The sequence below is a fragment of the Podarcis filfolensis genome (genome assembly GCF_964270895.1).
Source record: "Podarcis filfolensis genome assembly, chromosome: 1".
In the NCBI taxonomy this organism is placed as follows: Eukaryota; Metazoa; Chordata; class Lepidosauria; order Squamata; family Lacertidae; genus Podarcis; species Podarcis filfolensis.
The window spans coordinates 63,056,330-63,080,456 of NC_139604.1; the positions used below are offsets into that span (position 1 = coordinate 63,056,330).

Consider the following 24,127-nt stretch of genomic DNA (forward strand, 5'->3'; position numbering starts at 1 on the left):
AACATTGTAGCCGATTGCTTTATTGATACTGTATTACGAATGAAAAGTACAATAGGTGCATAATCCGGGCAGTTTGACTCTTGCATATTGAGTGCACACAAGTGAAATATTTCAAGATACATCAACACCCATTCCCCCCCCTTCCCCACTCCCTCCCCGCCATATAAAACTTGAGCAGACAATAATACATATGACAAAAAAACAAGAACATTTTTTTCTTTTTTTAAAAAAACAACAAATACAATTCTTCCCTTCATTTAGTGCAGAGGCAGCTAGGTCCATCACCAAAAGTCTGAGCCTTTGCAAACAGGCAGGATGAAATGGATGAAGCTCTTTATGGGCCAGTAAGACTGTGGAACCAGTTGGGGGAACCAGACTCCCTCCCTCAAGCATTGTGGCTTTGCACCAGAGGTTGGAAGAAAACAGACCAGTATGTGTTTCAGCAGTGTTTGTGTGTCCATTTTTAACCCTCCCCCCCCAAAAAAAACCACCCCAGAACAAAACACTAGTTTGTAAACGACAAATGCCCCAAGAATCAGTTGTGTTACACCGATAAAGGTATTTTTACATCTAACTCCTAGCGGGTTGTGCTCAGACAGGCTTCTACTATGAAAAAAAATAGCCATCCTTGATTTGGTTGCTCTTCAGCAGGGGTCCATTTCCACGATTACGCTTGTAGTGGAAGAGCAACCTCACAAAAACAGTTACACTTTTGCTCACTGCAACAGAAGGCTTGAAGACATCAATACCCATCAACCACTCATTCAAACATTACATGCCTTAGTACAGATTCTGTAGGTCTCTTGGGTCAGCAGGTTGTTGAACAGTGTTGTAAGTTTAGTAGTTCCCAAGGCACCTGGGTGATTCGAACAACCAACTGAGTGTTCCGTAGGGTATACTCAACTATCCCAGTACGCGAACACATTTCCTTTGGTTGCATTGCCACTATTTTTGTATAAAGCAGGCAGACCAAGGCCTATGTATGTTTACTCGCAAGGAACCAAAGTATGCACACATAGGAGTGAAGCATTAAAGAGAGTGCATGCAAGCCTGGAAAAAGAAAGCCCAACAGCCAAGATGCTATATAAGTTTTGATCATGTTCGGGGAAAGTCTTGTCTATATAATACGCAGCTCTACTTCCTGTGCACAGTTTAGGCTTGGATCCAATTCAAAGAAATCAATGTGGGAACTCACTCAAAAAATATGCCTCTCTAGAGTATACCAAAATTCTAAACTTCCTGGGATTTATTATCCTGGAATTTGGGCCTAACATGTTGACTGATCAGGCCCTGAATTTACATTTGCCTTGCTTTTTGAAAAGTTTTGGCAAGGTATGATAAAAACGCTTAACTTTACCAGGTACTAAGGTAAATGATTACACAAGGTGGAGGGGGAAGAAATCAACTGTGAGGGGGGCAGTGAACCAGCCTGCAAGACGCAAGTGTTCCAAAGCCAATTTATAAACATACACTTTCCTTCACGAAACATTTACATGTGCCCCTTCACTCCGTGTTGTCTGTTGAGACTCCTCGCCTCTCACCCACAAGCTGACAAGCATTTGAGCATGTATTAACTTTGTGGACATTCCACTGACTTGGACTAATATGCCGTAAGCTCAAAGCATGCAGGTACTTAATTGCTTTGCAGTATCTGGGCTTGCTTTGTTAAGAACTCAGCCCAGACTATATATAAAATTCCCTTTGCTCTTTCCTCACTCTCAAAAAAAAAGATCATCCCTGTTCCCTCTACCAAAGCATATATAGAAAGCTATAAAGGCAGCTTGATCATCTTTGAGCGACTATTTTACTTGTCACCTTAAAAAAACAAAAATCAAAGGGGGACTTTTGGTAAAGAGCTTCTATGAAAGCTTCTGTGTTGGAAACTTTTTTTAAAAAAAAACACCTCTTTTGTTTTCCCCACTCCACCCCACCCAACCCCAAAACATTTTCATCTGAGCTGTGTATTTCCCCGCTCCTTTGTAAATGATTAAGGAGCATATTTTTGTGGTGTGCAGGGCCATGGAAAACAAAAAAAAATCCCCAAATGTTTCATGGCTCAAGATTGCAACAATTTAAAAACTGATAACATTTTTTTAAAAAAAAAACACCTTACCCTTTCTTCAAAAAAAATTCAAGTAATCTTTATGTTCTTTAAATGTAGATATATAGATATAAGGCAAAGCAGGTACAGCACTGATAAGACGTTCCCCTTTTTCTATGCAATTTATATATGTGGCATTGCTTTTATGGTTCTAGATAAGCCAAGTGATTGACTATAGAACATTTGATTATTATTTTTTTATACCACCTTCTTCATACCTCTCCAATTAAGCCTTGAGTTTTGAGCAGATAATTGGGTTTTAAAAGTTCCAGTCCTTGATGCATCAACTCTCTCCTGTCCCTCAGGTGCTATGAGGCAGTGAAGAACAACCTTTCCTTCAAATTTGTTAGGTTACCTCCTTTTCCTCTGGAGTTTTTGTACTAACCCCCTCCCCCAAAAACTTCTCCCTCACTCTAGCAGGGAAAGGGGAAACTTGGTGCTTTAAGTGGTTGTTATTGCTGTCATTATGGGATGGCGCAAGAGAGCCTTCAAAAGAATTGCACCTTCCCCTTTTGACAGGGAAGAAGGAAGCAGAAGCAGAAGTAAGATAAGGAGATGGTCAATTGTTTTGAGCCATTTCTCCTAATAAGGCTCGATTGGGCAACAACAAATCTACGTTCTTGCCAAACCTGATAGATGCTAAGAGTCGCTTTCCAGAAAAATGGCATTGCATCAGAGAGAAGATGGCAGAGGTGGCCAGAAAATTGATTTAAAACACCTTGGTAGGAGGATGGTGACTCTCAGGCTGCAAACGCCAAAAATGAGTACTCTATGTACAATGATTGCTTCCATGGAACAGAATCAGGTAACTCACAAAGCACATGCATATGCCTTTGCACTTGGCATGCTCTGGGTATCAGGGAATGAGTGAAGGACTTAAGAAAAAAATATTTTGATCTAAAATGCATATAGATGTATTATTGTGTTTCTGCATGTGCATGCATTTTGTGTATATGAGTGAAAGGCAATTAGCTCATATGGTCATGACCAAGCTATATTTCAGAAGAGAAAAAAAAAAGAACACACTTATCACACTTTCCTAAAACGAAAAGCTAAAAAATTTCAAGTTCAGTATTCGAGATCTTGTCCTTCCCACCCCACCCTCTTCTAATTTTCTGGGTTCATTTTCCCCTTTTCCAACTTACATTAGCACCATAACAACATTTAAACATTACAATCCCTCTTCAGTTACTACATACACACATACACACACACACACAAAAATGGTCCCATTAAAAATAGTGCTTTTTCTGCCAAAAAAAGTTATATATAATATATATCTTATATAATTCAACTAAATCTGTGGCAAATGTGCAATGCAGACGCCTCCTCCATTAAAGTGAACTTAACGTTCACATACTCTCACTTCATCGGTGATTTTTAAAGGTGCAAGTACATTTGGAATTGTGTAATTTAAAAAAAGGTAGTGGGCCTCATCATTTCTTCTCTGGCTTTTAAAACATGGAAAAAAATGAAGAAGAAGTCTCAAACACATACTGTAGACTTGTGATTTCCAAAGGAAAAAAACTAGTGGGATGAAAATGAGGCCAAAATTTTAAACCTTCAGATATTCCACTCCAACCCCCCACCCCAACTTCACTTTTATTGTCAATACAGACATAAACTGGGCTTCTTTCAATATCATTGTTTTCTCTTTCTCTGTCTTCATTGGTTGGTAAATTGACAGGCAGTGGCCCAATATTAAATAGTTCAAGTGCCTTAACTGTCCCTTTTAAGTAAAGGCTGAGAATACTGGGTAGGAAAGGAACAAGAACCAGCAAACAAAAAATACTTAAAAGACAATGCCACAGAAATGTTGTTGCTGCCACCGCCAACGTTGTAATCCTGTTTCTCTTTCTATGTCAGTTGTTTGGTGTTAATGGTGCCCCTTGTGGTTACTCCTTGGTGTGAAAGGGCATTTGCCCTCACCCCTCCACCTTGGTTTGGGAGAGAGAAAAGGGTGAGGCCAGGCCTAGGAAATAAAAAATAAAGAGTCCATTTTGGAAATTGTTCATCACAGTTCACTTCTGGCTGCCCAATGTTTCTGAGGTGGTGGTTTGCACAACAAGAGGCTTCTGGGTAGGCAGGACAATCAAGGGGCGATGGATCTTTGACTCCTCAGACTCTTGCAGTCCTTCAGTTTGCCATCGATACCGGCGGGCCCGGTGGATGTTGGGAATCCCTCTCTGAAGGCGCTGTGAACTTTTCTTCTGCCATATGTCGTATTTTGAGTACCTGGCATGAGAGGGCTTTTGAAAGGGATCCTTAAAGGAAAGCAAGAGGGGGAGAAATGGAAGTGGAACATCAGTATGCTGCATCAATGAAATAGAGATATCCACAGTTTGAATTCACCATAAAATGTCACCCCACTCAATAGCAGCTACAGTCATACCTTGGTTCTCAAACAGAATGCGTTCCGCGGGTCCCTCCAACTCCCGGAACTGTTTAAAAACCAAGGCACAGCTTCCGATTGGATGCAGGAGCGTCCTGCAGCCAAATGGAAGCCGCACCAGATGCTCAGCTTCCGAAAATCGTTCGAAAACTGAACACTCAACTTCCGGTTTTTGATCGTTTGGGAGCTGAAACGTAAAAGTTCCACGTTGTTCAGCAACCAAGGTATGACTGTACTATTTGATTGGTACCCGCTGGGCCAAAAAGACCTGGCAACCTTTGGAAGAGAGCGTGAGTGGCTGACACACTGGCACCCTGAACAGGAGAACTCCACATTCGGAAGGCTGCTCAGTAGCATTTCTCCCATAACCTATCAACAAGTGCTCACTGACAGTAAAAATCCTGTGCATATTTAGAAAAAAGGCCCTGCTATCTTTATGGTGTATATAAAGTAGGAACAATGATACACACATTTGCTTGATATTGCTTTTCTTTCCCACCCCCAGCAATTTCTCGATCTGCTTGTGTGTAAGACATTATCTGCACCTCACGCAGAGATAAAACTGTTTTGCTGTAACTGCAAAAGCAGCAGATGCTAAAGATACGGGTTCCTGGTTGTCCAATGCTAAAATGCCTCCTGTTACTCAGATAGCATCTCCACTTACCTTGTTCAGTGCTGGTAAGGCTACAAGAGAAGATGACGAGAGATCACGCTCCGATTTGACAGATTTTGCGCAGTAAGTTTCCAAAAGGTTAAGATCGCAGCTCCGGAAACAGCACTCCTCTACTATGCCACGGTTGAGCCTTCCTCTGTTTCTGCCCACAGGCCTACCTGTAATAGCAGAAATGCCACCTTAAAGTTAGAAAACAAATTAAGAGCATTTATTTATTTGCACATGGCACATTTTTAAAAAGCAACCCTAACCTTGAAAAGACAGCAGCAAATCTACCACTACATCCAAAGATCTGGCAGTTCATGCCAGCCAAGGCAGAAGGTGCAAATGGTTGGTGTTTGTTTTTGTTACACCAGGTTCAAGCTGGCATGGCTATGGGGCTTAGGGAGCAGGATCTGCAAGATCTGCAGGGCTTTGGACACAGCAGTTCAAAAGCCACTGGTGTTCTTCCTCCAGTCATCCCGTTCTGGCACTTTCTACTGCCTACTACCAATGAGAACCCCCAGTAGTAGCTTCGCATCAAGCTGGGCAAAGCTGTGGACTCTGCCACAAAGACAGCCCCCTCCATTGGTAGCACTCTTCTCCACTGACAGAGGCTGGCAGAGAGGTAGCTATACACCATCCTGCCCCTTCTCCCCAGTCATCAGCATGGAGTGCGTGTTGTGCCCTTGGTTAGTTAACACAGAAAGGGAGGGAAAGGGGACCAGGGTGCTAATCTTTTGTTGTCGTTGTTCTTTAAGACTGGCCTCACCCAAGCAGTTCACAAAAATATTTATTTATGAACCACTTTGTAGCCTAAGGCCATCAGGGCCAGAGCAGTGTACAAAATAATGTTACAGACAATCCCACATTTTATAGCAAAGTACTGGCATGCCATAAAAGTGTGGGAAGCTGCAACTTCAACTCTGCAATGGCTGCTCATCAAGAACTCACTGAACCTCTTTTTGCTGCCTGCCAGAGATAAAGATGACGACGACAACAACAACAATAGCAACAACAGTAGCCAAATATCAGAGTGGCCAGACTCCTGAAGCTTTAACAGTTGCACAGAAGAGTGAAATTTCTTCTTCTACCCAACTATTAACTGTAGGAGCCTCAGGGCTAGCCCAAGGCATTTTTGCCCCTGAGGTGAAGCACAAAATGCCCCCTCCCTACTAAGAAAGAAGGAGTGAGTAAAGATCTACATCAGGATCTCCTGCCCCTGTGGATTCTGCCGTCTGAGGCAGTGGTGTCACCTTGCCTCATGGGCGAGATAGTCCTGAGGAAAAAAAAACCCTTTCCGTGCTTGTCTCTGTGTACACATTCCCTTTAACTCTGCAGCCAGTGTGCTCACTCTGCTGGTTTGTGAAGCTGTGTACATATGACACCAGCCACCAGCCACATCTGTCCTGAAATTTCTTGAGAAATACTGCATTTTGGTGTGTTTTCCTCCAAACCAGCTTCAATTGGATTTGAAAACAGAAGCCAATGGAAGACATTCGTGCCCATTCTCTGCTCATTCATGTGGACAGAGAGCAGGTGATTTGGAAACACATTTCACCATACTGATGTGTAGACGATGTGCCAATGTGATTTGAAACACAGCAAGGGAAAATGACCTTGCTGGAATTTTGGCTGCTAATGGATACGCAACTTTCAGCATTCCAGGAAACAAGATCCTTTCATTTTAATGTACAGTACGTTGCATCAACATGCTAGAGTTAAGTGACTCTTTGCTGTCCTGACTCATGCTCAATTCTGTGTCCACTGTTCTGCAGCTCAAAATATAATGTGCATCACGCCATTTCATGAAAAATTCCAGTATGCTTTCTATTATGGGTGTTTGTTTCTGTCTTCCTGGCCTGAAATGAATTAACTTTTCTATATCTGTCATCTGCTATTTTCTCTTTCATGGTTACTGCCAAATATTTCCTAGGATAGGCCACATTATCCAATTATCCTGTTAAATAATTGGACAGGGATTTGACTGTCCAAAATTCAGTATATCCTTCCATTCAATGCAAGACTCCCACCCCCACCCCAATAAAAAGGGGGGGGAGCGAGCAAGGATATTCTATATCAAAACTATTTCTGCACACCATGAATGAAAGCAATGCACTTCTAGTGGGGAAAAAACAAATAGCGCTGGTTAGTTTGAGCATTCATTCCAGAATGCAGTCATGTATACACACTGTCAGGCGGTGAGTTTCCCAACAGCTTAGTCTGTGATGCAAGAGTCACATGCAGACAACTGAGATTTTGCTGCTAACTAGAGAAGATGAAACAAAGCAAGTCTATAACACGAGCACACAGTAATAAAAGTACTTGGGCAATCATATATACAACTCTCAGATGTCCAAAGCACACTTGCACCAATCCATCCATCCTCACAGCTGCCCTGTAAGGTAGGCCAGCATTGTCACCCCCACATTGCTGACTCCTTGAGGCTGAGAGAACTCCTCCTTTAAAGCTGCCTTGCTGCTAAAATGAGATCTGATCCTGGGCAGTTTCTGCTCCACAGCTTAGGCACTAACCCACCCTGCCAGCTCGCATCAGAGAGTAGGTGGCTGTCTTCCTTTAAATTGTCCCTTCTCCTTTCAGTTGACTCACCTTCATTATGAAGGCTGCTTTTCTTATTGGAGAGGTGTTACTGGGGCCCCATACAGAAGGAGGTCCCCCAGCCAGAGATCACTCAGGCTCAAGCTGGCTGACTTTCAGCAGTAAGCTATATTTGGGCCCCTTTGGTCCATTCACTGTCATGCAATCTTTTGAGCTTCCTCTCAGGAAAAGACCCAGGAGGTCACATTCAACAGCACATACAGCCTCTGCATCCTGCACCCACACAGCAGCAGGCGACAGACACGGACACAGTGGCTAGACACTAATTTGCTGAAGAATCAGAGTCCCCCTTGCCTTCTTGGGGTTTTCGTTTGCCCCCACTTCCCCCCCCAAACAGGAATCGCAACTAGCCTATGTTGTGTTTCAAAGTTGTTTGGGATTGTATTGCAAATGCACATGTGCGTACCAAGGAAGAAGTGTCTTGTGTATGTGCCTGCATATAGGGACTTATGTGCCACACTTCCGAGTAATTGTAAGATCCAGCAAAACCTGTGCCCGCTTTCCTCGCACGCCCCCTAACCACCACTTCTGGCTGATCAATCAAGCACCAAGTCAAGCGGAAGAAGACTTTGGGTGTAAACAATCCTCTCTTCCCCTGTCAAAGGAATGTGGGCACCAACAAGTGGTCCTTTGTCAGATGGCTGGGCAGCAGCAGCCATTGTTCCAAACCCCTCCCCCAAAATAGCTTCTCTCCCCCCTCCCTATTTTTCCTAGTATTATTCTGCAGGACGGGGGGAGAGAGAGAGAGAGAGAGAGAGAGAGAGAGAGAGAGAGAGAATGTGCTTTGTCAGCATAAGTGGCTGGAAAGAGCTAAATTCTTATCAGCTGTTGGAAAGGAAGAAACAGGAGCTGTTGTTTACAGAAATCAGACGCCTCTTCTGTCCTAGTCCATGAAGGAAGATTCAGGTCTCTCTTACCAATTTCTGAGAGGGATTTAATTTTTTGGGTGGGAGTGGAGAGGAATCCCCTCAGAGCTAAAATGTTTATTCCAAGTACCAGCCACTGTTCCACACGCCACACTAGGCTCCTTATCTGGGAAAGGTGGGATATAATCATACATACATACATACATACATACATACATACATACATACAAGAACTCCTTAAATGCTGATCAGTGTTCTGGATTTTGTGTCTATGGTTGATGTTGGTATATGGAAGCAACAAGAGCTGTTCCGTCTGCAGCATCTCCCTTCATACATTTTTGCAGCAGTTTAAGTGACTAGTTTTGCAAACATTGTGCAAAACAAATACTAATTAGGCTTCTTGTGGAGTATCTGCTTCCTAGCCCTACCCAGAGAGTATTTTTAGCTCTCTAGCCCCTCTCTCCAGCGCCGCCACCAGCATCCCCACCCCCACTAAGAAAGAAATGGTACTTAAAACATCTGAGAGCCAAACTCTCTTAGGACTCAGTGCAAGCCTGACTTCAATAGGACTATGATGAATTGCCTCAGCTGGGCTCCTGACCTTTGGGGCCTTCGGACATAGTGGTAGATTAAAGAGCCTAAAAAGCAACTTCCCTTCTAAAAATGTTTTCAGAGGAGACTTCAGACCACCTACTACAACATGGGAAGTAGGGGAAGGACATCTTTTGATGCCAGACAGGACAATGAGCCGCGCAGCATTCTTACTATACAGACTCTGGTAGATACTATGCTTCCTGTCTAGTTTATGGCAGCAAACACTGGCAGGTCTTTCTGTGCTGAAGTGCTCCAAGTTACCCTCTGTTCTCCTACTGCAGCAGAACACTTGGACCTCACTGACGAGCACTCTGTAATTTTCTGTATCCTTCACCACCTCCCACCACCTTGCCAAAAAAAGCTTGTCATTTCTATGATGATAACTCTAGAATGAATTATACCCAGTTATTAAGTCAGGGATCCATGTCCTGGAACCCAGATTCAGTTCCAATAGTTCCGTCTTGGGAACATATGAAGCAACTGGAGAATGCTTCTGGTTGTGTGCTGAGCATGCTTCCCTCACTGATTTGCAACCAGAAAGCAACATCACATCTAGGCTTAAAAAGCAAGGTGTCCCAATCAAAGTGGGTGGGCTTGTAGGCAAGCTTTGAGCTCAGTCATTGATCTTTTAAAATGTCAACCACTAGCTCCAATCCATGCACTTCTAGAATGCAATGCAATGTGCACACGCACACGCACACACACATATATATAATGAGGCTATGTGGGCTAAGAGTGGCCAGTCCATGAAAAGGGCTCTTTGTGCAAACTGATGTACCAATATACCATGGGGCGAGCACCCTCATTGTTTCCAATATCGTTTTCATCATTCCCAGCGCACCATGAATACAAGAATGCTACAGAAGCATAGAGGTGCAAAAGAATGCAACGCAACCGGATTCCCACATAGCAACACATTTTTTTAATCCTCTGTGTCACTAAAAAACAAAATGCTTTACAGTGGCCAGTTTCTCATCAATCACAAACGATCTCACGTGGTAGTTGCAAGGGGGAATGACATAAGCAGCACAGCGCATTGGTGTTCTGAGAGATAAACCAATCTATACTGAAGGAACACTTGCACAGACCCCATCATCTTGTGTGCTGGAGGGACTTGTCCTTGGGCAAGAAAACTCCTTGCTCGCTAAAGACTTCTCATTGGGAAATTAGGTGATGGTTTCAAAAGTACCGTTTTAAGGATGGTATTATTATTAGATTGTATGTGGCTACCCATCAATGTAAGTTTCTGGTGGTAGTGGGCACTCTTTGCTGGGTAAAGAGTTCAACTTTGGCTGAATTCAAGGCAAAACTCTTCTGAAACACAGGTAAGCTGCGCTTTTGCTCAAATACAGCTCTGACTCAAAATGGTACAGGGATCTAATCTCAGATAACCCCCAGTCCCATTTTAGGTTAAGCAGTTTAGCTGCAGCATCCATGGGATTAGACTTCATGTCTCACAGAACTTCTGCCTCTCCAGTCAACAGCAAAGCAATAAAGCTCAATAAAGCAGGGCTTCACCACCAACAGCACTGCCAGGGGTAAACAATGGGCGGGGATGGAATTGCTTCTCGTTTCTTATTTATTTTATTGGATTTATATACCACCTTCCTGAAAAGACATCTAAGGGCATTTACAACTTTAAAACACTAGAAAATATATGATGTAAAATGTAGAGTGACTCCAGAGACAGATTTAAGGGAGCTCAACCGGTTCAGTTGCACTGGGCACAGAGCCTCAAGGGTGCCACCATTATGATGCCGAATGGAAGGTGAGAGGCGCAGGGTGTGTGAATTTGAGACCCCCAAGTCCGCCACTGGTGACTCTCAGTTCCACCAGGAGCCCATTGTCTGTGTGCTCCCTGGCTTGATCTCCCTCACTTCTGCCTTCCCTCAGGACACATAGGTCTTCAGCAAACAAGGGAAGGAAGGGCCTTTTACAGACCCATGAGCTGTAAGAGGAAAATGAGTGCAGGAGAGCTAGAGAACTAATAGCACAGTCCTGCACATGTCTATTCAAAACTAAGTCACACTAAGTTTAATGAGGCTTAGTCCCAGGTCAGTGGACAAAGGATTTCAACTTTTACGTTTTATTCACACACACACACACCAGTTATGAGGGAAAGACTTGTAACTTACATATGATGAATACAGGTTCGTTCTTGTCACATTGCTCAGTATTAGGAAGATAGCACTGGCCTACCTTATAGGGCTTCTTTTGAGATGGTATTTCATGTATATGTTTTCAAAACTTGAAATACACCACATAAAAACAACATCAACAAAGGCCGTACATAAAGAATATACTTACTGAAGTAAAAACCTCGGTCTCCACAGACAAACTGCAGTGTGTCCACCAGCTCTCCCCCACAGAGGGTTTCAGGAGCACCATACGCAGAAACAGAATCCACTGTGTAGGCCAGGAAGGTGAGGGCAAGCAGCAGTATCCTCCTGGAGGTGCACATCTTCTGCACCTAAGAGACACATGTTCCAAGGCATTAAGAATGGCTACAGAATGGTTCCGTCTATATTATCCAAACAGCTGTGAAATGTTGAAAACGGAATACAGTAGCAAAATAAGTGTGTGTGTGTGTGTGTGTGTGTGTGTGTGTGTGTGTGTGTCTTTGGTCTTTTTTTATTCTGAAAACCAAAGCAATCCCAACAAAGCATAGGTAATTAATATTGTATAATCTATATTAGTATTAACTCTGCAATCCATACTAAATCATTTGCCTGAGGCTTTTCCCACCATACCTTTCCCAAAATTGAGTTCTTCCAGTGCAAAGGAAGAAATGACACCTTGCCTTGCTTTGAGAGTTAATTAATTTTGAGCTCAGGTCCTGAGCATCAAATTGCCACAAGTGACTTTCCAATGAGATAATGGCCTCCCTGATTGTCAGCTAAAAGCAACACCTCTATATTGAACAGAGAGGCAGCATAGAGAGAGATCTCTTGGTGGGAAAGGGAATGCCTCCCTCAGCTCTTGCAGATCTCTCTGGATGGCCTATCAGGAGTCAAATGTAACAGACAAGATTGACAATGGGGATGAAGAGACACACGCCAAGGATAGGGCAATACACAAGCAGCTCACATTACAAATACCATAAACAGGAATGGGGAACCTGAAGTTCTCCAGATGTTGCTAGAATACTGACTCCCATCAGCCCAGCCACCAGGGTTATGGGAGTTGGAGTCCAACAGCATCTGGTCACAAGTTCCACATTCCTGCCATTAAACATATGTTGAAGAAACCAACATAACAAAGCTCACTGCAGCCACTTCAGTTCACCTTGTAAAAACTGAAGCCAGGCAATGAACAGTTGTTTCACTGAAGGACTCAAGGCAGGGCCCCCAAGTCCAGATACAAGGCAGGCCCCGTCTCCACTATATATTTAAAGCAGTATCACATCAGTTTAACAGTTATGGCTCCCCCTCCCCCCAAAAAATATCCTGGGGTGTGTAGTTTGTTAAGGGTGCAGCGAGTTGTTAGGAGACCCCGATTTCCCTCATAGAGCTACCATTTCCAGAGTACCCTGGAAAGAGGGAAGCTCTGTGAGGGGAATAGGGGTCTTCCATCAACTCTCAGCACCCTTAACAATCTACAGTCGTACCTTGGTTGCCAAACATCTTGGAACTCATACGTTTCAGCTCCTGAATGATTGAAAACCGGAAGTGAGTGTTCCAGTTTTCAAGCGATTTTCGGAAGCCGAATGTCTGGTGCAGCTTCCAATTGGCTGCAGGACACTTCTGCAACCAATCAGAAGCCGCGTTTTTGTTTTCGAACAGTTTTGGGAGTCAAACGGACTCCCAGAAAGAACCAAAGTACAGTACGACTGTACTCTTCTCAGGATTATTTGGGGAAAGCTGTGACTGTTTCAAGTGGCATGATACTGCTTTCAATGTATAGTTCAGATGGGGCCTTGGCTAGGACAGAAGTGCTACCTGCATTTCCAAACAAGAGAGAGTGTAAAAGCTTGTCAGGGTCTAGACCCTGTGGTGGAGGTACACCATACTATAGACATTTGGCTTCCCCTCCCCCAAAAAGGCCACAAGTTTCTATGCCAAAAATAAAGGTACTAAATATATATATATATATATATATATATATATATATATATATATATATATAATTAGTGCCATATAATGACTTTAGAGTCTACTGGAGAGATATACAAATATAAACAATAACAATATATTGCACCATATCAATAAAATACAAGTATATAATAGCACAAAACAACCATATTACGATAATAACTGCACCAATCAAATGTGTTATGAATATCATGATTCACCAAGCATGTGTCAACTGATAAAAGTCTTTAGTGGCATACAAGTAAAGAGGGACATCTCTTTACTTTTGAGCAGGACCTCTAAAGTGTGTAATTATATTTGTGGTATGCTGCAAAAAGTTATTTTGTACAGTTATTAAAAAAAATGAAACAATCTGTTGCTCTTTTAAAGTACAGCAACACCTGGTAAAAACCAATTCAACAACAGCTTGTCCTCAAACAATACTTGGTCATCTATAACAACACGTTGCTCCTTGTGTTCAGTGAAATCAGGGCACCTTCTTTGTCAATCATAAATTTCAAAAGTGGGTATTTTGACCTATCAAATAGAGCTCCCCTAATTGCTAGACTGTTGCTCTGGACAACTTTAAACCAGACTTAACACTGCCTTCAGAGACAGCATTGCTGTTCTTTGGAAAGTCTAGCTAACGTATGGTCATCATTCACAACAGCACAAGGCAGACAGGGTGACCTTTCGTAGAGTTGGAATGAATCCCACCAGTGATCTAGTTCAATCTATTCCTGGCTTAGCCCCAAGCTTTCTAATGTGACCCTAGACAGAGTCCAAGGCCGGCTTTCTATCCATTAATCCATACCACCTATCCTGGATTACCAACTTTCTAGTAACTTACAGTCGACTCAGTCCCCAGTGGAGGAGTCCCACAATGCAGATGCAGGGAAATAATTGCTGTACTAGGCAGGAGCAACACAATGATGGCCCAAAGGTAGTTTGGTATATTATTTCAAAACAATTTGATTTGGTCTTGAATCAAGTGCTGTTTCATAAGATTCACCTTGGAATTAAAAACCTTAAAATGCTTTCCCCTTTAGACCCAGAATAATGATATTAATAAATTGGTGTATGCTTCAACTTGTAGGTCATGAAATCTATTAATGAAAGCAGTGTCCGTCCAAAGTATTTTAGGATCACACAAATAAGCTCCTTGAGGGATAAATATATTTGTGATTATTTTGGTACAGTATGTTAACCTTTGCAGTTCCCCTATTTTGCCTCCCATATAGTCTGGAAGCAGCACAATGAAATAATGGTTTAATGTGTGCATGCTACCAACATCTTCTGCCTCTGTTAATGGTTAACACTGCACTGAGTCGAGTCTAAACCAACACCACCTATCAGTTTACAACACATGGTGATTTGATTTTCCTTCATTATTAGAGAGCTGCTGTGATTTGGCATGCAGTGCTGCATGCAAGCATCTGTGTGGCTAAGTGGCCTCTCTAAGTGATTTTTGTAAACAGAGAGAGGCTCAGCTTGCTCAAAGCAATTGGTCCAAATCAATGGTATAGATTTAGCCTGTCCTATATTAATTCTGGAAGGTGCAAGTATTGCAGACTATCCAGGCTTCTAAACAAAGAAATAACCACAACAACCAGTAACAAGGTGTTTGCAATGCACTATTTTAGCGTTTTGCTATATTCGCCCATATTACAGATATGGTTACTGTTATCCCCTCCCCCTTCTAGGGATTCAGCATTTCTTAAAGAAAATAAAGGAGATATTGTTGCAAATAGAGATCTGTGAGCAGGATCTCCTGTGTTGTGATTGTAGCTGTGGAATAGGGGAAGGATGTTAACTGTGCTGCCAGGGAAGAGAGGGCTTAGGTCTCTGTGCCATTTTCCTGGTTAAGAACAAACCATTGCCCCATTCTGCATCACAGGGCAAAACATATGGGTACCTGTAAGTGCAGCTATCACCAAGGACAGGTTTTAGCTTTCAGAGTACCGTGTTGCCTTTCCAACTGTCCATGGGAACATGCCAGAAGTTGAAATCCTGAGTGTGCCGGTGGGTGCCACAGTTGCGAAGCCAACAAATGACTTGGTGAACTGCCCAAAACTCAGAGGCTAAGTAGAGGCAGAAATTCTGCCACGTGGTCCCAAACCAAGTAGTGACCTGTGCTCCCTAGCCCTACCTACGCTGCATCAGATGAAGCTAAAGTCCCGCCAGCCTACCTGGGCTCATCTTGTAGGCCGCATGTGTAGGCCACAGTCCTGTGTTCCATTGTCCATAAGGACAACCAAAAATCCCAGCTCCCAATTAACTTCTGCCTCATGTTGTTAGTTTAACCACCTTGTCATTGACCCTGGTCACAGTTAGTCGCCCACAAGCAGTTGCTTAATTCTGACAAACTGGCTAAACAAGTGTGTGTGTGTTTGCCAGGAAGCCTCAAAACTGGAATCCGCGTCTGAAGTTCACAAGTTATTTGGGGGGGTTGGAAGGCATCTCTGCAGACATACATTGTAACCAAGCACATACTGCAGCCTAGTCTATTGGCCAATAGACTATTAGCCAATCCCACAGAGTGCTTCTTTCAAGCCTAACTTGGAAGAAGGAAAGACCCTGTGGGCACCAGAGAAGACCTCTGGGCTCACCTGCAGGCACCACTCTGGCCATCCCCACTCTATCCCTCCATGCTATGTGGGCACTGCAACGATAGGAGGTAGGTGATGTGGCTCTTCAAATGGCTTGGCATGTCAACAATGCAGACACCCCCACACATAACAATATCTTGGCAAAACTCAGAGATAACGGCATAGAAAAATGCAAGTGGGGAGATGCAAACCCAAATGAAGAAACTATTTCACCCCCACTTCCTCACTTCTCACCACATATTCTGTCTGCTAGCTTATCTCCACCTTTCTCTTGAAGTGGAAGTCAATGGTACTTTTAAGTGAGCAGCCAGAGAACTCTTCCATGGTTCTAGGTAACCAACTTTCCACTCTGTCCTTTGATCCCGTTATTAAACTATTCTCTCCTGCCCAAGCCACAGCCCAGGAGCTAATGCAGGCACCTTGAGAGGAGGAAGCAACTGTTTTGTCATCAGCAGCAGTAATTTCAGATAATGTTCAGACTGAAATTAGAATGGCTTCCCCTCACCACAGAACTGATCCATTTTCCATTTGAATAGAATTCCCTCTTCCTCACAATAGCTGCTTCCCTTCCTCCCCTTAGGCCAGAAGTGAACAAGCTACACTTACATTATTCTCTTGCTGGTGGTTTCTGTTAGGAGAGCCATTTCTGAAGCATCCTGAAATAAACTCTGCGCAAAGGGGAGTTTGGTACTTGTACTGTAACCTAAGCCAGCACCAAAATGGACGCCCTGCATGATCCCATCCTGTGATCTCTCCTCCCACATTTAAATGCTGCGCTTTTCAGATACAACTCAGCAATGTTCACCTTGGGCAGATTTCCTACCCTTCCCCCCCCTTCCCTTCTTCACCACCAGAGGCCGATGTAATAGGAGACCAGGCTGAGAACAGCAAGGGAGCAAAAAAACACCCTTGTTTACAGGGTGCTGAACTCCCTGCTCTTTCCCATCCCTAGATGAATCTTCTGCAAACAACCTTGCATCTTTGTGTTTACTCCACAGGAATCCAGAGACAATGGGGCAGCAGAGATAACAGGGGCTTAGTAGCAGGCTTAAGAGCCAGTGTTGCCATGTGGCCTGCTTGCTGCCAAGCTCTCCTGCTCCTCCCAGCAACAACATGAGGACCCTGTGGCTTTCTACAAGTTGCTGGGACTCCATCGTCCATCAGTACCAGCCAGCATGGCCAACGATTAGGGATGCTGGGTGATGTAGTTCAGCAACATCTGACGCCAGGTTATTCACCCCTGCTCCTAAGCACTCAGGCCAAAGCCCACACTCCACTCCCTTGGTTGTTTCGGGGAGCAGGTTGGAACCAGGGTAAGCACCTTAGTAAGGGTTCAGCATCAAAGACGAATGGCCACAGCTTGTCAAATGCCTCAGTTAGATATTTCCAACCTTGTGGATTTGTCTCAAGTGGATACACAGGAAAGCCATCAGGTCTGGGCTGATGAAAGGTGGAAATAAACACAGTTAAGTTCCCTCCTGTGTGCCTGAGGCCACCTTGAAAGAGAGGGCTGACTGTAAGGAAGGGCATGGGGAGAGGGCAGCACAGGCCACATGGGAACATTCCTCAGTAGTACCTGGATCTCAGACCAGCTTAATGGTTCTACATGCCAAGTGATTTCTATACAATTCACAGTGCAAACCAATACCAGTCCACTCAGAAATAAGACCCATTAGGTTCCATGGGTCTTATTCCCAACAAAGTGGGTACAGGGCCTATATTACTAGCTGTGCATGCCAAAATAACACAACCCTTTGATTTAACCAAAACAAAGGGGAGCAAAGGGGGCCTGTTTGCCTCATGATTGGTAACACTGTAATACATTCATTTCGTTTTAAAATGTAGCAAATGCTCATAAAAGCTGCAACTTTTTTTTTACAGTTATAATTCAGATTCCACCCCGCTGTTAATATTATACTGCCCGTGTATATTAAGGGGCCTACTTAATGTCATGGGCAGAGAGTGAGTTGTGCCAATTCCCTATAAAGCCATTGGTGGGAGGGTTTAAAAATCACAGGAAGAGGATGGTGGGAAGAGGATGCTTCAATTATCAGCTGTTTTTTTTCTCCTGGTAGAGGTTCTTCCAGGTTCAGCTGGGAGGAAATGGAAGAAGCTTCTTTTTGGGGGGGGGGGACATAAGTGGGGAAAAGATTCTCTAGCTTCCCATTGTATGCCTACAGGTGTTTCTCCACCTTTTTAGAGTACAGCAATGGCAACCTGCTCCTGTCACATTGGCCTGCTACAGTTACATCTAGTTGCCCCTTAACTCTTGTACTTGTATGATCTTAATTGGTTAGGTGCACACAGGAACTTCAACAAAATGTTGTAGTGCAGGCTGTTCCTGTTTGGATTTCCAACCCTTCAATTCCAGTTCCCTTATAATTTATCTATTTATTTTAAATTCTGATTTAGCTACATAAGGAATAGCACTTGAATAACTGAATTCCCCATTGTGGGTGGGTGGGGGGTGTCTCTCTCTCTCTCTCTCTCTCTCTCTCTCTCTCTGTGTGTGTGTGTGTGTGTGTGTGTGTATACACACTGCCAGTACAGGAAAGAACCTTTCCATGTGTTACAATAAAAAAGGCAGCTTTGAAACATTAGCATGGTAACGATAAAAATAAAAGGCAAGAGGCACAGAGGTGTTAACTTTTATTATGTATCCCTGGATTTCAGTATGTTGGAGTGTGGTGTGATAAAGCTCCACAGCAAAGCCACATACCCCACAAGCATAATATCAGAAATTAGAGGTCTAATTTATGTCTGCTGCTTCCACTGGACACTTCTCCTCTAGCTTACACATAGCTGTTTTCCTTGTCACCAGCATCCCAAGTCATAATAGCCTCCAGGCAAGCTGGCATGGATGTTATGGTGGTTTCAGGTCATAAATGCCAGGTCCTTTCAGGTCACAGATGCCATAAATTATCAATGCAGGCATATGTGTATACCTATCAGACGAGGCATCCCTCCTCCTTTCTCACACAGGAGGGAAAGCCGCTTCTGAGATGGTGCCTGGAGTGACATGTGTGCAGCCTCTAGGTTTCAAAGTCTAAAACTAAGAAAAGAGCTAGCTACTGTTTTAATTCCTATGCAAATTATATAGTTTTAAACCAGACAGAAGCTCATTTTGGCATTAAGCAGCATATAAACTAATAAATCAACATCATCAAAATAAAACGAGTAAAGAGGTCATGCTGTTAACTGACCAACATTTCTCCAAGTAACAGCTCTACTAGGAAGGTCTGTGGACTGATTTGCAAGGCTGCTTTAAGTTGGCTTCACCTGAGCTGACTTAAGGGTGGAAGACAGAGGGCCATCTGTCATGGATGCTTTAGTTGAGATTCCTGCATTGCATGGGGTTGGGCTAGATGACCCTTGGGGTCCCTTCCAACGCTACAATTAGAAGATTCTATGATTCTATGAACTGTGGCCCTCCACCTGTTGCCCTTGAGCCTCAGCCATCAGGACCAAATGGTCAGGGTTGAGGTCCAGCAACAGCAAGCGGGCCACAAGGCACCTCCCATTCCTGATCTAAGTCCTATCTGAAGGGCCTTCAAAATGCCATTTTTAAAAAAGGTGAAAGCAGGTCATGCTGGAAGAACACAGATTATTATTTTTGCTTTCAGATGTGGAAAGTGTTGGGGGTTGGCTCTCCCTGCACCAACACAAGCTACATATATGTTTTCATTCAATTATATATAACTCGGTCCTTCTGTGCAACCTCTCTCACACATACCCCTGTAGAACCAAAGCAAACTTCAGCCACCCGAGTCTGATGAAAATGAGTTGTATTCATAGAATCTTAGAATTGTAGAGTTGGAAGGGATCCCAAGGGTCATCTAGTCCAACCCCTTGCAATGCAGGAATCTCAGCTAAATGGAAGGATGCTCCAAGTAGTTCCACTGAAATTAATGAGCATGTCTGACTTGAGTCCATTTGTAGTCTCATTAAACTGAGGTCACATCCAAAACATGCCTCTGAAATTCTTTGGTTTTCCACCAAAGAATCCCGGAAACTCTAGTTTGTTAAGGGTGCTAAGAACTGTAGCTCTGGGAGGGGTACCCTACAGTTCCCAGGATTCTTGGGGAGAAGCCATGAGTTTTAAATGTATGGCATGGATGTGACCTTAGTTGGACACAACCAGTCTTCAGTGCATCTTGTCAGATGGTCCTTTGCTTTAAGACAAGATAGTGGGGAAGGGGACTCAGCTAGCAGAAAGCTCCCCCTTCAGCCTCCTGTGCCACAAAGGAACATCATATTCAGGCACCAAGCCTCAATCTGTGTACATTTACCACTGAAATAAGAGTATTGCTTGAACTTTGGTGTTCAGCCTGGGGGGGGGGGGGCGGAGAGATTTAGTACATTAAATAAAAACAGGAACAATCTTTCTAAAGGCATCTGGCAGGAGACAGGAAAAGGGAGATTTAAAAGTCAGTCTTCACCCAGGTGACTGATCAGTTTCAGTTGCTCAGGTTAACAACTTTCTTTATTTCCCCCCTTTCCTTTTCTGCATTTGCTTCCAAAACCTGAAGTCAATAAGAAAAGTGGGGGGGAGCTACGTCTCTCCCTTGCAAGCAAAGTCCATGGTGAGCTGGAGTCAACTGGCACGCAATTTGCCCCCAAACAGATTTCAAATTGGCTCCGTTTCCTGGCAATTCGTAGCTAACCCTCCCAAGCCCTGCAAGAAGACAAAATTCCCGCCTGTTGAAAGCTTCTTGTTTCACAGCCGCCTCCTCCTGCTCACTTGACGAAACAGACTCTTGCCGAGAAAACGTCTTGGCACAATAAGACAGCCAGTCTAAAAGCCGCCACAGCACAGAATTTCAAGATAGTAACAGCAAGTTAAAGCACACAAGTCATTCTCTTCCCCCCCTCCAGCCCTTACTCCCCGCAGGCAATGCCTCTGTTGTACCCATTCCACAGACAGCTTAAGAAAATATTTGCACCATAAAAGATGAGTGCTTTTTGGCTGCCTGAGACGGCACTGTAAATTCCCCTTGATCTCCCTTGAGCTGCTGTAGATCACTCAACAGGTCAGAAAGAACTATTCTAGTAACAGCCTTCTGTGCAAACCACAGGTAAACAGCTTTTCACTTTAAAGAAAGTTGCGGAGAAGATGTCTCTTTCTGCAAGAAGCTACGTTGCATGTTCCCCAATAAAGATCTGGATATTAGCAAAGGGAAGCCCTTTTCCCCCACACACCCCTCAACTCAACTGTTGAGTTGAGACAGTATTTTGTGCCATGACTGGCTAAAATCTCTTGGGGTAAAAAGAAAAAACCCGAAACCTGAACAACTGTTGACAAACACTAGTGGTGCTGAAGTGAGTTGTAAACAGTCGTCTACAGTAGGGCAGAGTGAAGCACCAGCCGCAGGGTTTGAAGCATCGCTCTCTTCTCTCCCTACGACTATCTCAGCTAAAACCACCAATGCAAACCTTCCCCCGCCCACTCCTCCTTCCTCCTTTCCTTCTTTTTAAACACTCAGCATTCTAAGCCACAGATTAGGAACCCTGTCAGCGTACTCCTGGCTGAAAGCGGTTCAGACACATCTGCTGGTACAGTTATGTTGAAAACTACAGTTTCCTCAGGTCACCCAAATCCCTCCAGCTCAGCAGAGTGCTAAAACCTTTCCAAGTTTCTCAAAAACAATTACTTCTGGGGAAAGCAGTTGGAAGAAAAGAAAAGGAAAAGGAGAGGGAATAACAACAAGAATAATCTATACAAAGTAGAAGGCCATGTGCCAGCAGTTAACTCTCGGTCAGTTTTGGGCTTTATTTTCCAGTTTTCTCCCCACACCCCTCCTTCTCAGTGTTTTCATCCCTCAGAGACCTAACATGCTGTAGTGTTTTTTTTAAGAAGTGAATTTAACTGCCAGGACTAAGGAACTGTGTGTTCTTCATACAAAATGCACAAATCTTCAAACACCCCCTCCCCACTTCTAAGCAGCTTGAGAAAAGCAGGCAATAATTTTGTAATAATAATACCAGTAATAATAGTAGCACGACTTAGTGTTCCGTCCAGCAAACAAGTACATGACCTTACATGTCCCTGTGCACAGAATTGCAATCCAGATCTCCAAATCACATGTAGGAGGACTTACGCCTAACTTCATCTAGACACTTCTCCACAGGCAAAATACAAAGGGCACCTTCGGTTCTCCACCCAAAAGGTCCACATACAGCCTGAGGACTACCGGCTATTTAATTTCAAAGCACCATAAATGCAATTAAGACCTTTGGCATACAAAAATGTCCCTAGGTTGCTTTTTTAAAAGTAACAACAGTAATAACAATGACAAAGGGCAGAAAACGAGGCGCACAGCTTTTGCAAAACAATTTCTGGCCAGCAGCAACACCTCCATTCATAAAAGTGACGAAGGAGTGGAGGGTTGCCTCCAGTCTCCTTTGACAGATCTAACTCTCCGTTGTGTATTGTGCAGCCCCGCGCCTTCAAGTGAGATTTACCAGCCCCTTCCCCGTGAAATTGCCTCCCGTTTCATCGCTCTGGGTATTAACAGTCCTGCAGCCCCCAGCCCCTACAGCGCAGGAATGTTCCCGGAGCTGGACGCTTGCAAAAGCTGGAAGAGTGCAAACCTTTGCAAGGAGTCCAAAACAGGGGACTCTGACCCATCCCTCGGGGTCCCTCTAGCGTCCCCAGGCCAATATTGCAGAACGGGGGTCTTAGGGGGTTTGTTTTTCCTGACTGCTCCGCTAACCCGAAGTCTGCCCACCGAAAGTTGTGTGTGTTTGTGCGGTATGGCTGGTTTAAAAAAAAAAAAAAGTATGCAAACTCTCGCTCCGTGCAGCCGGTCCCCTTTGCAGCGCGAACTTTCTGCAAAACGCTTTTACAGCCGTTGCGAGAAGGGGAAAACCGCCTCAAAAAAAAAAAAAAAAAAAAAGGTGTGCAAGGCGGCGGGGCGGGGAGACGGACCGCACAACTCCGAGGCAGAGTGCGCAAAGTTGTGGGTGGCCAAAGGAGCCCAGGACTTGGAAAAGTGCTCGCGTCCCTCTCGGGAGCCGAGCGCAGAAACTTTTGTGCTTCTTCTCCAAGACGGGCTCCCCATCCCCGGCCGGACTCCAGCTATTGGCTTCTCTTTTTCTGCAATCGGTGTGTCCTTCGGTGAACTCGAGAGCCCACGGAGCGACGGGAGAGAGCGAGAGAAAGAGACGGAGCGCGCAAAAATAAAAGAAAAAAGCGCATCCCAGGGGGGAAAACCGCACGAATGTGGCAGCTTTGCTCTCGGGGAGAGCTGCTACTCCGAGATGCTGCTGCTGCTGCTGCTCTGCCCTCCGCGCCCTGCACCCTTCCCGCTCGCTGCCCTCCGTCCGCCCGGCTGCTTTGCAAACGGGAGATAAGTCCCGGCTGGTTTGCTTTTCCCCTTACCTTTGAACTGCCACAGCTGCTGCTGCTGCCGCCGCCGCTCTCAACTTCTTGCGTGCAGATTTGGAACAAGGCTGGGTGGCTGTAGCATTCATCCATGTGGTTCCTCTGCTCTCTTGACATCGTGAGGCTGCTTTGCTGGGTTCTCTGGCTGTATTTGGTATAGCAAGTCCCTTTTTTGAAAAAGAAATCTCTGTCTGTCTGCATATATTTAAGAGGTTTCCTTTCCCTCACCGCCACCACCTCTCTCTGTCTCTCTTTCTCTGTCTGCCTGTCTGTCTTTGCTGCCTCTTTGCGTGGGTCTGGTTTCCAGAGGCAGCGCTGGTGGGGCTTCCCAGTAGCAGCTAGAGCCTCAATTAACTGCTCCACAGCTGAGGAGACAGACTGAGAGCGCTCACTGTCCCTTCTTTTATACACCCATCCAATGGGCATGCTCAAACTTCCAGCCATCAAGGTAGCAGCCAATAAAATTGCAGAGGTTATCTAACCCCTCTCATTCGCCCCCCTCCTTTCTTAACCTCCTCCCTTTTAATTTTTTTAAGCTCTCCTGAGACTCCCATTTGGAAGACAAAAAAAAAAGTTCCAATAGTATGGTTGGGGGCTCTTACTTCATGGAGAGCATTCCCCGTCCTCCCCCCTCACAGGAAAGAGGGGGAAATGTGGAGGGTGGGTTTGCTTGTATGCATGCATGCATGCTACATAGATATATAGCTATACATTTCTTTGGTGAACTAAATCAATGCTATTGGGATTGAGAGATGTCAGCACCTTCAGGCTACCCAATGTTTAACAATGATTTGCCTTTCATCTCACTGATTGAATTAATCCTCCTTTTTAATGTAATCA

At 44.3% G+C, this 24,127-nt stretch overlaps 1 protein-coding gene across 1 annotated transcript; it reads right to left on the minus strand.

The window, feature by feature from the left end:
• Positions 1-23,682, minus strand: IGF2 (insulin like growth factor 2). Its single transcript, XM_083588145.1, has 4 exons — positions 23,285-23,682; positions 11,532-11,694; positions 5,158-5,324; positions 1-4,365 (listed from the first exon to the last, which is right to left on the minus strand). The coding sequence occupies exons 1-4, from the start codon at positions 23,486-23,488 to the stop codon at positions 4,123-4,125; spliced, it is 777 nt and encodes a 258-aa protein (XP_083444271.1). The 5' UTR covers positions 23,489-23,682; the 3' UTR covers positions 1-4,122.
• Between the last annotated feature and the right edge of the window lie 445 nt (positions 23,683-24,127).

Coding starts and splice junctions, on each gene's coding strand:
- IGF2 (XM_083588145.1), bottom strand. CDS start 23,488: ATGCAGACAGACAGAGATTTCTTTTTCAAAAAAGGGACTTGCTATACC. Junction 11,695..23,284: donor GCAGCTGTGGCAGTTCAAAG/GTAAGGGGAAAA, acceptor TGTGTCTCTTAG/GTGCAGAAGATGTGCACCTC. Junction 5,325..11,531: donor AGACCGAGGTTTTTACTTCA/GTAAGTATATTC, acceptor CTGCTATTACAG/GTAGGCCTGTGGGCAGAAAC.